Consider the following 17,458-nt stretch of genomic DNA (forward strand, 5'->3'; position numbering starts at 1 on the left):
GGGAGCATTTTTACAAATGACATTCCCTCTTTTCAAGTGACTCTAGCTTCTGTCAAGTTGTTATAAAACTAAACAGCGTGGCATTCTCTCTGAAGAACTTCTTTTCCAGCCATCCTGATAGGGGTTCAGGTTGCAAGGTTCTCTGAGTGTGTTCCCGCACAGAGGTTAGTGGCAATTGCAGGAGGCCATTTCCTGTGAACCTTGAACCTTTGCCTTTTTCTGTTTGACTTACTGGTAATTCTCGGTCATTTCCCAACTTGGCAGTGTGGCAATATCAAACTCACCTCACCCAGTACTGGCAGCAAGCCTTCTGAGCTGCCAGCCGGAGTTCTCTGTCTTTGACCCCTCCCCGTCACTCCCTTATCTTTGTTATACACCGAACAGGCACCGTTGTGCTATGGATCATTTCAAGGCTTCCTCTAGTCTTTGAATTCTAGATTTCAGATTCCCATCTCAGTATGAAGTTCAGAACATTACTTTGTTTGCTTGCTTGTTTGAGAAGGGGTCCACTACATTGCCCACTCTGGTCTTGAACTTGTGGACTTAATACATGGCCTTCCGACATGCACCATCAGATCTGGTTTCGAACTTTGAACAAATCAAATGAGATCAGCAAAGATGAGCGACACAAACCTCAGATCCTCTTCTTTCAGCCGACACACAGGGTGCGCCAGGAAACCAATTGCATGAAGGAGTTTTAGGACCAAATGAGTTAGAAGAGTTCTCCTGTCCTACCTATGTCTTTCTAACTCATTTTTTTAAAGGACAGACCCTTTTTCAAGTTAATTTTATGCACAATAACAGCATAGAAGACAGTGTTCATGGCTAGCCTGTCCTCTTACTCCCACGGCCAGCTCCTACGCTATGGCAGGCACCTTTCTGAATTTTAGACTCAAACGCAAATAAAGTTAATTTTCTTCTTTGTTTATTTTATGATGAGATCTTTTAGAGATCGAAGCAAGAGAAGAATGAGATAGGCGAATGAGGCATCAGCTTCCACGCTCTCTGTGTCTGTGCTGGCGGCTTCTACACTCTGTCTGTGCCATCTGTGAGCTCTGATAGTAGGGCATCTTCGTAGAGCCCGGGAGGGAGCTAAAGCCGGTCTGATGTGGGTCCTACCTCAACTGCTGACATTCCCAGTGCAAATAGATAAGTTACTGCACAGCTGCCCAGAAGCTCGGAGACCGTGTATCTCACACGTCGCCGGTTCTCGTTTTGAAAAAACCCTTCACCACCGGTTTCGTTACTGTGGGATCACCTCGGTAAGCGGTGGTGGCAGGACCATAGCCTAGGCTTGTGACTGGCTTAGCCCCCACAGACTGCGCCTGCGCAGGAACACTTTGCCAACGGGAGTTTATATACAAGCTTTAAAACCAACTGTTAGAAGCTAGGAGATATGGTGGGTGAAGAGCCTGCTTGTTAGGTTTAACTCTCACTGGCCCCTTGGGCCTGGCAAGACAAGAGATTCAGCTACAAAAGATCTATGGTTTTCCGATCTGAGGCTCTTTTAAAAAAAAATCTTGTTTTCTACCCCTCCTCAAGTTTTTAATACCCAGCATACATTTCCTAGCATGTGTAGACCTGTTCATGTATGTACGTGTGTGTATGTGTGTACCTATGAGCGTGCACATGCATGTTTATGTGCATGTATGTGCAGCTCAGAGGTTAATGTGTTTTCCTAACCACTCTCCAGCTTAATATTTGAGACAGGGCTCTTACTGAACGTGGAGTTCACCATCTGGCTAGACTGGCTGGCTAACCCCAGGGATCCTCTGGTCCCTGCCTCTCTAGCTCTGAGATTAAAGATGCGCACCCTTGCACCCAGCTTTGTCACAGATGCTGGGGATCTGAATTCAGTACCTTGTTCTTGTGCAGCAAGCACTTTATCCACTGAGCTGACTTCCTAGCATTCCCCGTCCCCCAGTGTGCATGTCCTGTATCTCAGTTGGGGCAGTCTCCGTTACCATTTAAATAGATAGTTGGTAAGAGCGGAGAACAAAGCAGACAGCCCCCACCCCTGTCCCTCTGTCCCTAGTCCTGTAGGAGCTAGTTCTATATTGGGGAGGTTGGAAATTGCTACAGAAGAAGGGAAATGGCTGGGCTGTGAGGGATGAGTCATTCCCAGAGTCATCGCTGCAGATTTCGGGATGTGGCCCGCGACTATAAAACCCAGCGGAGATCCCTCTTTGGAAAGTGATTCCCTCATTGCCTGGAACCATCGCTCATCCTGCGACATGTCTCAATATGACAGATGCTCCTCTCTCCTCCTCTCTCCTCCCTCCTCCTTCCGCACTGCTGCCTCCAGTCCAAACCTGTAGCGTTTGCAGTGAAAACGAACGTGAGCTACTGCGGCGCCCTGGATGAGGATGTGCCCGTTCCCAGCACAGCCATCTCCTTTGACGCCAAGGACTTTCTTCACATCAAAGAGGTAAATGTAGGACACACTGCACCCCTTCATCTGCCAAAGAGCTACGGCTGGGCATCAGCCTGAGCCAAACACGCAGGAGAGGAGACCCAAGGAGCTTGCCAGTGTGGGGCCTCAGCTGATGCCCTGGGCCTCTCCGTCATATCACCTCGCTGAGATTTAGAAGCTGAGATCATCGCCTGCATTGCCACACACTTCCAACACGGGAGCTTACTCAGCGTTTGAAATGATGCAGTGGATTTTAGGTTTTGCATCTTTCTTTCTCTGTCTCTCTGTCTCTCTGCCTCTGTCTCTGTCTGTCTCCTCTCTCTCTCTCTCTCTCTCTCTCTCTCTCTCTCTCTCTCTCTCTCTCTCTCTCATATGCTACACTGCAGGTGCACCTGAGGGACTACTTGGATAGCCGTGGATCTATGGTTGTAACCTAGGGAAGCGTGAGTTTCATAGCATAACGGTATCTAGGGGGGCCTTTTTTACAGAGGGGTATTACCATGATAGACACTGTGAACTGTGGTCTTGACATTGTTGAAGTTAAGAAAGGGACAGAGAACTCTAGGAAACAGTGAACAGCGTAAGGGGGGCTCGGGACCACACATATAGAAAGGTATGACAATGAAATCATAACGCCGGAAGCTTAAGTTTGTGGTCAGCCTGGGTACAGCGGAGTTCTGTTTGGTACCCAGCATTGCGCTCTGCGCTGGAGGATGAGATGGCGGCGATGCTATGGGCGAGGGACTCTGAGTCGAGAGGCAGGGTGGATAGTATTGATGATTTCTGGATGGAATGATAAATTCTACTATTTAAAAAAAAATGGACCAGTGTCCTGGAAGTTCACAGAGAGGGAGGGTCAGCATCGGTATGGAGGAATGGGCACAGAGTGGCATCAGGGAAGGGACATCCTGCAGCACTGCAGAGTGGCCAGAGGGCAGTAGTGAAACAGAGCACAGTCTAGGTCAGCGATTCAAGAAACATCGCTTTTCTATCAGCCGTGCTGGGGGTGGAATTCAGGCCCTTCTGCACACTGGGCAAACGCTACAGCTGAGCTCTTATCTCCCACCCAAAGGGCCGGATTTTAAAAGGAGCATCTTGAGCCAGAGCAAGAAGACTGGTCTTGCCAGCGGGCTGGAAAGTAATTTGGGATAAATCAGACATGGGACCATCCTTGTATGGGGAGTGGGAGCCGTGATGGGCAAAGGAGAATTGGGGGGTCTAATTAATGTAAGGGGCCTCACTCTGCTGTGTATAGTGGAGAAGGTGAGGGGGCAGAAATAAGGATGGAGGTCAGCCTCTCAAAGTCTCTTGGAGTTACAGGAAATAGCGTCAGCCTCTAGATTCAGCTTTTGAAACAGAGATGGCAGAAAAGGGGCCAGGTGTTGCAGCAATGGACGAGAGGAAGGACTCAGCCTGATACAGGAACGTGCCCTTCCTTTGTGTGTGGCCCCTTCGAGCTGCTCTGAGAATTCTTTGATGTGTCTTGCTGATAACTGTTGGGTCTGTGAGCTGTTGAGCAAGGGATTTTCCTTCCATCTGGCAGCTCCTATTTCTTCCACAGTGTAGCTACTGATCCGGTCATTGTGTGTGGCTCAGAGCCTCTTGTTTTCAAATCTTGCAGGTCAAATAAAAAACAACATGGAATGAGAATATGCTAATCACTTCAGGGAAAGCAAAACAGGCAAGATTGGAACTGTGCTAAGGAGGCCTTTCTAAAGCTGGCTCAACCCCTGGGATGCCAGCCACATGGAAGGGCACGCTTCTGTAGCAGGCCAAATCCTTCCTCTCTTGCCGTCTCTCAGGAAGCAGCGCATGTTCTGTCTTTTCAGTAATATAAAGGGTTAAAGGTCAAAAAAAGCCACGGTTGTGCCTGTTCCGAAGCCAAACAGGGAGGGCTGAAGCTGGTGACTTTGCACAGCGCCTGGCTCCCCGGTGGCCAGAGAACTGTCACTTGCATGGAGTCAGAAGCTCAGTGTTCTTTATCTGTTTCTGAGAACCACAGTAAACCCTTTTGGGAAGTCGCATTAGCATCTTAGGCAGCCCTTCAGGTCACTGGGGTCCCACTTAACAAATTAATGTCCCAGTGGGCTGACTTAATCTCAGGAAATAACTGAAACCCCAGGAAACCCTGACTCATGGTCTGTGCTGTCCCCGCCACAGAAAAATGTACGCACCGACAGAGTCCAAAAGGGCCCGCTTGCCTTTTCCTAATTACTAAATAAACAGGCTTGTTGTTTCAGGTGTGTTATCCTGAGTTAAAGACAGGAAACTAAAACCCAGATTGTTCGAGGCGTTCTATCACATCTTCTCGTGTTCCCTTCAGCTCCGTCTCTTGATTGGCACAAAGCCTGGCTTCTTTCTGCAGGAGCTCTGTGCAGAAAGGGCTGAGTCCTGCCATGTCGCCTGCGTTTGAATATGAGATTGGTACTTAGAACTATTCAAGTTGCTCAGAATTTCGTGCTGTGATGATTCAACCCACCTTTCACTCTGCCTTGTCATAGTGTCAGCGTTAGAGTTATGTAAATTCCACTTTCCTCTGAGCTAAGAACGCCTCCTAGAGTTGGTATGTGTTGTATAACACGCACACACACCATACACACACACCACATACACATATACACCACACCACACCACACGCGCACACACACACACATACACCACACACACATACACCACACACATACACCACACACACATACACCACACACACATACCACACAAACATACACCACACACACACACACACCACATGTGTGCACACACACACAGAAAAGAGTTTCTCATCAACACTGATAAAGATCACGGAGGGGCCTTTGTACTCCTTTCCTGGGAGGTTTAAAAAACATGATTTCTATCTATTTTCAGAAATTACAGTAGGAACATTTCCTTGAGGCCCCAGCAGACCATTAACTGCCAGCCTAGTTTTGCTGGTCCCCTGAGTAAGACCATGCTGACACCTTGAGTGAGCCGCAGCCATGCTCTGAGTGTTTGCGACTATTCTCACAGTAGGGCAGCAGAATCCGGGAGTTACGGCAGAGACCGTATGTACCAGCTGGGCCATTACAAATAAAACCCCTGAAGAATCCTCCTTTAGTCTGTGGGCTGAAAACACTGCCCACAAAATGCAAAAGCAGGGTGCTGGTTGTCTCTGCACTGTATGTACGATGTGGCATTGCAGACCCAGACGAGTAGCATGGGAGCCCTCGGCTTCCCTGGAATTAGCTGCTGAAATGTGAGGATAACTGAATTACTATTGATAGCAGCTTTCCTCTCTGCATTCCAGAAATATAACAACGATTGGTGGATAGGAAGGCTGGTCAAAGAGGGCTGCGAGATTGGCTTCATCCCAAGTCCGCTGCGGCTGGAGAACATACGCATTCAGCAAGAGCAGAAAAGGGGCCGATTTCATGGCGGGTAACATCTGTCTTCTCCATGAGCTGGCCTTCCCTCCCTCCCTCCTCCCTTCTTTTTCTCCCTCCCTCCTCCCTTCTTTTTCTCCCTCCCTCCCTCTCACCCTATTTCATTCCCTCTTTCCTTCCCTCCCTCTCTCTATCCCTCCCTCCCCTCTCTTTCCCTCCTTCTTTCCCTCTCTCTCTCCCTCTTTTCCTCCCTCCCTCCTCCCTTTTTTCTCCCTTCCTCCCTCCCACCCTCGTTCATTCCCTCCTTCCTTCCCTCCCTCACTCTCTCTCTCCCTCCGTCTCTCTTCTCTCCCTTTCTCCTTCCTTGCTTCTTATTTTTTTTTGGTGTGTGGGGAAATTGGGTAATATTTTCAAGTTTCTCATTAAAAACTGGATGAAGCAGTTTGTTCTTTTCTCTCACCCTCTGTTTTGCACTGGCTTTTCTGCTATCTCAGAAACGTGTTCTTCGAGACTCTTTGTCTTCAGCCCAATGAAAACCTTCTGCACACAGGCTCTCCTTGAGGAGGACACAAACCTTTGGGGTTTAACTATTTCCACTGTGTTCTGAACCCCAGCAACTCAGAAATCCACATAAACTCGACAGTCAAAGCTGCTTCCTGTGGGCTCAGCAATCCCATTTCCGAACCCCAGTTTTCCTCTGGGAGGGTTACCCGGGGCCTCACTTCTCAGGACAGCTCAGGTAGCAACTGACATGACCGAGAGCTGTGGTTTTGTTTGGTTCCCTGTCAAAACCTCTGTCCAGGGGGCCCAGAAGGTGAAGGTGTGTGGACAGTCCTGGGGACACTTTTCTCTGCCTGGCTTCCTGCACCATCTTCTTCTGTTGACACCGTGCTGGGGATTTGCTAAGCACCAGCCTCTGTGGTCAAAGGAAACAGCACACAGGCTTCAGAATGCAAGGGGGCAGGTTCCAGGAGGGTGAGCAGAGCTTAAGAGAAGTCCTGGCTGCACTGGGTCTCACTGGCGCTCTCTGAAGCACTGGTTTCATGTACATTCAAAGTTTTCAAAAGTCTTCCAATAGAGCAAGTTCTGCTATTGTTACCATTGCTTTGAGACAATCCTGCTGTGTAGTCCAGGCATCTTTGGTGAGGCAGCTCTGCACTAGCCCCACACCCTAGTGTGGATCACAACTGTGACCATCGTGTCTGGCTGAAGCAGTTCTTCCGATTCAATCTTGTTTTTCAATTAATTTTTGTATTTAAGAAAACGGTGTGTTATTTAAGTCTTCCTTTCCTGCTATCCTAATGAAAAGCTTTCAGTAGTCATGGAAACTCTCAGAAGCACAGTTCACCTCCCTTCTAATAATTAATCTTCTGTTTAGATGTTTTATTATTAACCCTCTGGTGTCCTTTGCGCTAGACAATTCGTCCTCCATGCTTCTTAGCACAGCTGGCTCTTCCCTGGGGCCTTTGCAGCTGCCTCCTCCTATGGGGACCCCTCTTCCTCCTTGGCTGTTACCAGATCGCTCCAGCTCTTTCAGGTTCTTGCTGCACAGTGAGCCCTTCCTTCCCTGCATCATTTTACGTGGTACCCACTCCAGGCTCACCCCTTCCTCTCATTTTCCATCTCTTTCCAAATTAACTGCTTCTATTACACTTACTACTCTAGGAAATTAGATATATTTACCTCTTTCTCTAGTTTAGCCTTGATTATCTCCTGCTGGAATGTGGCTCACTAACAATCTCCCACCACTGTTGCTGTTATTGATACATGCATATATACATACATACATATATAAATACACACACACACACACAAAGTTTGCTTCGAGGTACGTGAAACAATAAAACCAATGGTTCATTCCCAGAAGTTCTTTCGTCATGCTTCTGTCTATAAGGTATCGATAACGTCTATGTCTGTAGACAGGGAAAACCAACACTCAAGATGTATCGCGATGTGTTCCACAGCCAACAAGTGACTGGACTGTTCATCACTGGCCTATGAACATATGTGAATCATGACTGATAGCTCTTACTGTTGGCACTAGGAACAGTTGGTGGACCACTGCCCCCAACCCACCCCCAGTTAAACTTTTAAAGAGATGTTCTTGGGGTCCTCTTGCTTGTTCTAAACTGTCTAGCCTCTGACTGGTACTTCAACACTTGGTCTTAGGTAAACACATATCTCCAAAGAGCATCCTCACCAGGGGTCCTTCTGCTCAATTTTTGTATGAATAACCGGAAAAGAGAATTTGCAAAGTGTTTCCAGGTCTCGATGAGATCTCTGCTTCCTTTGAGGTTAGAGAAAGCATTAGAGCAGATTCTTGAAGCTCTTCTATCAGATCTTAGGATGCTTTGAATTATTTAGTAGGCCAAAGAACACCTTGGATTCCCAGTTTCTGTTTTCAGAGGATCTAGGGCAAGAGTCTTAAATTTGTTTCCATGTTCTAGGAAATCGAGTGGAAACTCTTCCTCCAGTCTCGGAGAAATGGTGTCAGGGACGTTTCGAGCGACCCCCACAACAACAGGTGAGCGGTCTTGCTATACCAAGCATTGGAGCACATAAGCCAACATTCTTACTGGTTTGGGAATAAAGACTTGATTGAAAATGTAAGGCTTCTTTTATTTAAGATTTCCTTGCTCATTTGGATTCTAGTTTGACTTGAAGTGTACTAATGATACAAAAATTCAAGTCATCAGTATAATTTTGAAAAATCTCATTCACCCCCTATACCCACTACTTCTTCATGTATAAACCAACCTCAAGTCCATTATTCTACTCAAGAACTCAAGGTACTTCAAGATTGTGAGGCCCATAGATATAAAAGCTCATGCATTGTTACAACAATGTTCTGTATGTACATGAAATTTTAGCCCATGTTGGGACCAGGTCGTACATACTGGGGGGAGGGCATAGAGCCCCCCTGCAGCCAAGATTACCTTGTCTCTATTATTGGGCATTAGGCAGTTCCAGTTGAGTCCCAGAATGGATGCAATGAAGAGACAGGGTATCTCAATAAAGCCTCCGTGTGTCTTTGGATATAATGAAGGCGTTCTCCTAGAAAGTTCCTCCCATCGCATTTTCTGACTCTTGAGAGCTAATTTCACTCTGGCCAGGAACTGAGGCTGTATGAGAGCCTCCGATATCGCCAGCTCAGACGGCAGGTCAAGGCTCTGCCGTTCATGTCAATGCTGGGTTGATGCTGGGACAGTTCTGGGGACTTGGTCCTTGTCTGTGAGGATTCATGCTGACCTCCAGGGCTGAGAACCAACCTGTCCCTCTAGGTGACCCCATGTAGACAGGACCTAATGCTTGGATGACAGCAAAGCCACCTTCATGGGCTGTGGACTAGGTTCTGCCCTCTGTATGTTTGCTGGACACTGGGGTGTTACAACAGCTTTTCACTCTTCCAGCTGGAGAAATACCTGAAGATCTGCCATAGTGCCTCCGTGGTTCACCAAATGCACAGATACAGAACAATAGCAACAACAACAATGTTAACAATAGCTGAGGTGGTGGTAATTTTGCTCACATTGTATTGTTTCTTTTTTTATTACATTTCCTTTGGCCAACTTGCCCTCCACTTCATGTGTGCCACATCCAATATGGGCACACCCATAGTTAATGGTTAGCTAACAATCTCAAGTATTGTTTGATTGCCTGTGCCAGCCTTTCACAGGAAATTGCAATGCCAGGTCATTGGTGCAGGGAAGAAGCGGTCCATATCCCATGTTCTCACAAGTAGCAATGTCCATGATGAAGTGGCAGGGCAGTGATCTGCTGAGTGGGTGCCAGGCAAGCGCGGAGGACAGTTACAGGGTACCTTCTCCCAGCTTTTAAGCTCATGTGCTATCATTTGCAGAGATTGCATATTTTGATGTGGTTCTCATTGTTGTCTTTTAGCAAAACAGAAGCAGAAAGTGGTAAGTTGTGTTTCCTTTTCTAAACTCCTGCTAAGGTTCCTATTCCGTACATGCCTGCGATGCTCCATGTCCGTGGCCCACATACCTCTTGAGGGATGGGCCTCCTCGGTGGGGACCCTTAGGCATCACTTACTGTTCAGCCTGAGAATTCTGGATGTTGTGGCTGTCGAGGAGAGAGGCCCGGTCTCACCTTCTCACTCGTGTTGACGAGTCTTTTTCAGACGGAGCACATCCCTCCCTACGATGTTGTGCCATCAATGCGCCCAGTGGTGTTAGTGGGGCCATCCCTGAAAGGTTATGAGGTACAAGTTATCCGTTACTCTCCTTTTCTTGACCAAGAACCCTGGGGACCCTCCTTCGGAATCTGACCCCTCCCAGGTCTGTTTACAGATAGGAAGTGGTTGAAGGCAGAGCACAGAAGGTGAAGGCAGGTGGGGGGGGGGGACCAGTAGAAACTAGATTAAACTCTGGAGAGCAATTAGACATTGCCATGTAATAAAGAGGAGTGAAGGCTGTGTTGCATGACATCTCAGATTTTGCTATTCTGACTTTGGGTTTGAATGGAAAAAAAACAGGTGGGGTGTGATCTCTAAATCTGAAGCGGGGCAACCTTCAGGCCAACTGACCCCCCTGCTAGGATGATGTCTGGAGGAAGGAGGCATTTAGTAAACACCTGTTAAATGAGCTAAAAATGTTCCTGGGGCAGTTCTAAAATTCTCATCTCTCTTTCTCGCTCCAAGATGGAAACGTCCGGTGATGAGCAGGAAGATTATATACAAAAAAACTTAAGCCTCAAATAGGGAGAATTCCCAAGATGCTCAGGCTGGGGTAGCTGAGCCCAGAGCGGACACTAGGACCACCCGATACCCATCACTAGAGACAAGCATAGTCCCGCCATGTGAAGATGCCCAGCCCTCTTGTGCATAGCCAGTTTCTGGTCTCCTTGGGCAGATGGACATCCTAAGGGACGTAGGAAGAGGGTTTGTTTGCCTGGGGTCCCGGTAAAAACTATAAATTTGTTCTTCAGCACCCTGGAGAAGAACCAAGGGAGACATTAGCAACTATGTTTGATTATCTTGAAAAATCAGCCCTGGAGAACATCTGTAGCTGGCCCCTAAAGATGCCTGGATGTGATGGGGTTTCTCCTCAGTCCCTGTGCCCTTCCCTTCCACCTCTCTCACCGTTGACTTCTCTCTCTCTCCCTTTCTCTCTCTCCACGCATTTGCCTCATTCTTTTTTTTTTTCCTCACCTCTGCGAAGGTAACAGACATGATGCAGAAAGCCCTCTTTGATTTCCTGAAGCACAGGTTTGATGGGAGGTGAGACATATAGATGTTTTCGTGTTTTGATTTTTTTCTTTAACTGAAAAAGCGTGATGAATTGATTTGTGGATCTGTTTCCAACGGTTACAGAAGTCCAGTGGTTAAACTGAATTCAGTGTTCCAGGAGCGTGTTCACTGAAACAGCTATGAAAATACGAAGTATTGCATGAGGCCCCCAGGGACAAACGAAAGGAAATTAATCCATTTGTTGGGTGTAATGTATGTTTGTCTTTATTTTCTCGCTTACTAGTGAGTTCATACCGAACTGGTTTTCAGAAATTGGTTGAAAATGTCAATTTCTGATAAATACGATGGCTCAATGATCATGCTGGCTAATGTCTGGGAATTGCCCGGGTGTGTGATTTGAATGTCTAAATAACAAAGCTCTTTGCAAGCATGAAATGCTGGAAACAGCCTTCAGCAAATAAATAAATTTCCTTAAGAGAGAAATGCAATCTTCGCTTTGCCATAGCCTTCCTGAGTGACAACTGAAAGACGATGTATTTATTTGGGTGCTATTTTCAGAAATACAACTTTGTGGTTTTTATAGGTATGTTTTCCATGTACCCCCCTATAAGCTATCATCAATATGGCCAAGCCCTCAGACAAGTTTATGCTTCAGTTTTGTGGAAAATATCTAGAGTTCCTAGGTTTTCTAGAAAAGTGCTAAAAAAAAAATCTGTATTGACTCAATGATGAAACATGATTGTTCACAGTGTGGAGTGTGTTCTGTGTAGAAACAACCACCCAGACAAGCTGAAGATTCATCAGAAGCAGGCTTACATAGAACACATTGAGAAACCCGGGCAATGTATCCAGGTTATCACTTCACACTGAATAATTCATTTTAAAAATGTTTAAATGCTTTTAAATAGATTTTAGACTTTAATTTTAAGAAAAGGCAAGCACAACTTGTGTGTATATAAAACTTAAGCCCAAGTGTCTAAAATTTCATACAAGTACTTTTTGGTGTTTATAATTTGTGAAAAGAAAAGCCTTCTGTGCCGTCATATGAAAATAATCACTGGTTCCTAAGACTAGACACAGTGTAAAGAAGCTGAGGGGATGGGGGACTAGCGCAGGGGGTAAGAGGGCTTGTTGTATGTACAAACATAAATCGCTGAGTTCAAATACCCAGCACTCACATGAAGCATAGCGTTGCCTCTCCCTCAGTGCTGTGTAGAGACAAGAACATCACTAGGGCTTGCTGGCTTCCGGTTTCTGAAAGGCATTGTCTCAAATGAATGCAGTGGAGAGGGATAGAGCAGGAGTCCTAATGTCTTCCAATGTGGACACCAGCCCCCTCCCCTCTCTCTGAAGACTAGGGAATTCATGTCCTAAAAATACATCGCAACAAAACAGCTGAACCTGGACTCTAACTTAACAGTTATGGTCTAGTCCTGTTCTGTGGTGTTCTGGGTCATAACTCTGACCCCTGAGTCTGAACGAAGGCAGCTAACACGAGCAGTCTGCTGTTCTTGTTGCATTCACACAGTTCCTTCAGCTCTGCATAGATCATTGGTTCTAACCCGGGGTGCCTTCACCGAAAGCTGTCCTGAGCAGTGCCCCCTCCTCAAATTCCATCACCGTCTTTGATCTGAGCAGATCCAGCCCCGCAGGATCTGCCTACCCTTGTGTTAGGTTGTTCTGTTTCCAGGTGACATTCCTATGAACAATGTTGCTGAAGGTTGAAAGCACCGATGACAATGAAGAAAGGAACACAAAGGTTTGGGCAAAGGGAAAGAGGGATGGCTGAAAGACGGGCTTCAGGAGAGCAGACTGATGTCTGTAACCCCAAGGCCGTGGAAGATGATGCTCATTGAGTTACAGCACAGAGCTGTCTGGAGTCAAGCAGAATTATCTGTTCCATTCACTGAATCTACACTATTGAAGCATCTTTCAAATTAAAGATACAATTAAAATTCCAATGCCAAATTTTCACGGTGTCTGATGATGGCAGAGAAGCTGGGGGAGGGGACCCAGTAGCAGCTCAAATACAACTGGAGACAGAGGCAGTCCTGCAGAAGTCCGAAGCGTAGAAGTCCTGGAGAGAAGTAGGTAGCAAAAATGGGAGTGGTAGAGGGATGAGCAGAGAGTGCCACAGAAAAGCCCAGGGAGCCCACTGGTGGGCAACTGCGGACAGTTGGGTAAGGCTGAAGTTGGCCCAGAGCGTCTCACAGATGCTCACACGTCTTCTGTGTGGGGAATATTGTGCTTTGAGCTGTGACAATCTGCTACGTCGTGTTTTTACCAATTAATAAAAGGAGGAAAAACAGCACATAGTCTTTGGCTGAAATTGGCCAAGAGAACAATTACACCGAAGGCTGACTCAGTGGACCAGCATCAACAGCACTGTCGAACAGGAAGCCTGTTCGGGATTTCTTCAGCTGTAACTGCGGTATCGTCAGGTGAATGGCTCATGCTTTCCAGAAAGATCAAAGAAGAAATCCATGTGTTGAGAGGCTTTTTAATCCAGTATTGCTTTTCAGATCCCAATTCAAAATTAATTCAGTGGAGTAGATGAAACCCATCTGTTTGACTTTACTGGAAGCAAGAGCTTGAATGGCTTTTCCTTTTGACTCCTTAGAAATATGAGTCACTTTAGACCTATTCCTTACTCCATTTGTTTGAGTCTAACTGTAGCACTTGTGTGGGGGGGGGGAGGGGGGGAGTAGTACTACGTAGATCCCGAGGATCTCTCGTATATGTCAGTGTGGGATTGATTCCTGTCAGTGGATTAAGGAACGAGTAAGCCTGGCAGTCTGCTCCGGTGGCATTCAGCCTGCAAGAGACACAGTGGGAACCAAGTGTCTCTCTCCATAACACAGACACCCCCCAGGGGCTGGTCGGTCCACCACTGCTGCAGTCTGCTAGCTTACATCACACGTTTCCAGTTCCCCTCCAAAATTAGTCATCTAGGCTTTCAATTTTTTTTTAATTTCTTTTTATTAGCATAGATTCACCGTACACAGCACTGGGGTTCCTAAAGGCAGCCTTGAGCTTTTCTGACTACCGAGTAGCTCTGTAGCGTCATGTCATGTCCTATGTGGTGCCTACAGGGATGGGGTGCTAAAATAAAGGGGACTCTGGCTCAAGGAACATGTAATCTAAAATGAACAAGCAAAACAAAACAACCCCAAATTGTCAAGTGGGAAAGAATTTGAAAGAGAAGTTAAGCATACAACTTAGGGAGTTGCTGAAACTTAGAACTGAATTATTAAGGAAAGGAAACAATGTCAGTTGATGACATCACAGAGCAGCCCCACCACGTCAGTATGAAAACTGTTTGCCACAACAGTTCACAAATGGAAAAGAGAAACTTCTACCTCAGAACAAATTTGTCTTTCTTCTTGGCCCCTCCCACGATTCTCTCTTCTTAGAGCTGGCCTCAAACACTGGAGATAATGGAACATTTGTGTGCCACCTTGAATGCTTAAATTAATAGATTTGATTACGTCGAATCTTACTGCCTTCCCCAAAGGTTCCTGCTGTATATATAAGGCTCACCAACTCTGGGACAAGACAGTCCTTGCCGATGGACGCCAACTTCTGCAGATAAGATATGACGAAACTTCCTCACGAGAGTCTGGATTTTCAACAGCTGCTTTCCTTGATATTTACACACACACACACACACACACAAACACACACGTATATTTGTGTGTGTAGCACCATGACCAAGGCAATATTCATTTATGTATGTGTGTATATATGTATATGTGTGTGTGTGTATGTATGTATTTTTGAGGCACGGTCTCATTATGTAGCCTTGGATAGCCTGGAAGTAGCTATGTAGACCAGGCTTGTGTCAACCTCCCAGACAACTACCTGCCTCTGTCTCCTTAGTACAGGGATTGAAGGTGTATACAGCCACATCTAGCCATCTAGGGCAACTTCTATAGAAGGAAGGGTTTATTTGGGGCTTACCCTTCTAGAGGGCTAAGAATCCATTATGACCATGAAGGGAAGCAATGTGACAAGCAGGCATGGTGGCTGGAGCTGGAAGCTGAGAGCTGAGGGCTCACATCTTAAACCATAAGCAGGAAACAGAAAGAGTGGAACTGGGAATGCCATGTGACTTTTGAAACCTCAGAATTGGCCTTGCAGTGATGTACTTCCTCCAGGAAGGCTACACCTCCTAAGCCTCTCCAAGCAGTGACTCCAACTAAGGACCAAGTATTTAAATGTCTGAGAATATGGGGGACATTTAAAACCACCATAAATGCTAAGAACAGTCATTTAAGAAATCAGTTTTGTGTAGTGCCTTCTTTGCCCTTTGCACTAATACTCTGAGATAGTGAGGACAAATCTATCCCCACTTTATTGATTAGGGGATGGAGGCTCAAAAATGCTATAACTTTGTCCTTGAGCATGGAAATCAAAAGAAAGCTAGAGGGGACCCTGGGGTCTTCCTGTGCCTTCCTTCCTGTTAGTCCTGCTTTGGAACACTGTGCCCGTCAGCACTAGAAATTTAAAAATATGTATTATGCTGATTTGGGCTTCTTACTAATTAGCCAGAATAGAAATAAATCTTCCCGCTGTTACATTAGCAACATGGGAATACTAATTTCTTTTGAATGGGTGTCACAACTGAAAGAACTATCTTCCCATAGAATATCTGCATAGAAAGGCAGATGACGTGGTTCTGCAGATAGAGGCACCTGCCACCAAACCTAGTGTCCTCAGTTCTATCTCTGGGCCTCACATGGTGAGTGGAGAGAGTGGACTCCTACAAGATGTCCTCTGACCTCCACTAGCACACTGGCACGTGCATGCCTACTGCCCCTCCTGTGTAAATGAAAATGTAAAAACAAAAAATTCAGAAAACTAATAATGTCACCAACTCAGATGAATTCTAAAGGAGAAACATGCAGACTTGGTGGATTTAGGGACTGCTTTTTGGGTTTTAGGGACGCTAGCTGCTACACCCTGACTTCAGGGGAACTAGACTCCTGCTGCCCAGTAACTGCTGGCACTGCCTACAAGGGGTTGCCAAGGGAACACTTGGGGAATGGTACCAAGATGCATGGCAGATGAGGAAAGCAGAGAAGCTGGAGACATACCATTAGTTTAAAAGTATAATCAATTAAGAGACACTCGGTGGTGAGTGCAGTCCCTTTGCTGAGGGAGCTTGTACTTCAAAAGAAGGAAATCAAGGTCTGGTATCCACCTTTGGTAAAAGTAACCCTTCCGGCAGAAGAAAACCGTCTACATCTTTACAGACTGACTTCTAGAGCCGGAGTCGGCCCTTTCTGGACTATACTCCATGCGTGTGTATTTTTGCTAACAGACAACATATGTTATCAATGGAGTCTTTTATTAGAAAATAAAACGAGAAAAGGAGCATTTTGCCGCCCTTGGCATTTTGTCTGTTTTTAACATTCAAAGCAGTTTCTTCTGTGTATATTTAACACTGGTTGTATTTGAATGGCTGTGTGAGAGTGATTTTATAACCCAGGGGAAATGTTTGTTGATGATTTCCTCAAAATTTAAGAACCAGGAATTACTATTTGACTTATGAAGAGCTAGGAAATTTTGGCACGGCAGAAATCATTTTTCTGGAAAGTTGACTCCTGTCCTTCCTTGAGTCAGCTCACTTGTCTATAGCTCTGTACTTGGGTTGTTCTAGAATATGACAGTATGTTTCCATCCAGATGCCCCATTCTTTAACAAACAAGAAGCCCAGAGCCCCAACTAAACAGAACATTTCATTCTGTGAGGAAAGATTGCTGCCCAGAAGACACTGCATTTCAGAGTTGCCTGAGCAAGGCATGGCAGCTAACGCCTGTCATCCCAGCGCTCAGGACACTAAGGCAGAAGGCCTGAGGGCTGCTGCAAGCTGTGGCCAGCCTGGGCTGCAGCATGAGACTGTCAAGAAAAAGAAAGAGAAGAAGAAGAAGAGGAGTGGGGAGAAGGAGGAGGATGAGGAGGGAGAAGGACTAGGAGGAGGAGGAGGAAGAAGAGGAGGAGGAGGAGNGAGGAGGGAGAAGGACTAGGAGGAGGAGGAGGAAGAGGAGGAGGAGGAGGAGGAGGAGGAGGAGGAGGAGGAGGAGGAGGAGGAGGAGGAGGAGGAGGAAGAGGAGGAGGATAAAACCTGCAGTGGAAAACTCGGATATGGGGCTCTCTTGTTTTAAACCTGGTCTGAACCGGCACCATGCTCTCAGCAGGGCCAGAGTTGTAAGCCTATACCAGGTGGCTTAGCTCATCTTAGAGATTTGTTGTACTGGGAAACAAAACTGAACTGAAAGAGAATTGTCCAGCCACATAACTAAGCCTCTTCCTGTGTTCAAGGCCTCCCAGACCATCATTGCCTGGAATAGACCAGTGGATTTTCTCTGTGTCTCAGTTTACTTCTTGGTAAAATATAGAAGTTCTTACACCAGTGTTTTCTGATGTCATCTAGCTGTCGGAGTTTCCTTTTTTTTTTTTTTTTTTTTTTTTTTT

The 17,458-nt window shown here is 46.2% G+C and overlaps 1 protein-coding gene across 5 annotated transcripts in view; it reads left to right on the top strand.

Annotated features, from left to right (window-relative positions):
- Window positions 1–17,458, top strand: part of Cacnb4 (calcium voltage-gated channel auxiliary subunit beta 4) — a 249,431-nt gene that overhangs the window by 201,414 nt on the left and 30,559 nt on the right. For 3 of the 5 annotated variants that reach the window (XM_050139961.1, XM_050139962.1, XM_050139963.1), the window contains 6 exons: window positions 2,306–2,428; window positions 5,697–5,827; window positions 8,220–8,296; window positions 9,673–9,692; window positions 9,914–9,994; window positions 10,953–11,011. In XM_050139961.1, coding sequence (XP_049995918.1) covers window positions 2,306–2,428; window positions 5,697–5,827; window positions 8,220–8,296; window positions 9,673–9,692; window positions 9,914–9,994; window positions 10,953–11,011 — 491 coding nt within the window. Of the gene's footprint in view, window positions 1–2,305; window positions 2,429–5,694; window positions 5,828–8,219; window positions 8,297–9,672; window positions 9,693–9,913; window positions 9,995–10,952; window positions 11,012–17,458 lie in introns of those variants that run through there. The other 2 variants (XM_050139965.1, XM_050139964.1) reach the window with 2 other exon arrangements.

The sequence above is a fragment of the Alexandromys fortis genome, unplaced genomic scaffold (genome assembly GCF_014885135.2).
Source record: "Alexandromys fortis isolate MF-2015 unplaced genomic scaffold, M_Fortis_MF-2015_v1.1 scaffold_33, whole genome shotgun sequence".
NCBI classification, from domain to species: domain Eukaryota; kingdom Metazoa; phylum Chordata; class Mammalia; order Rodentia; family Cricetidae; genus Alexandromys; species Alexandromys fortis.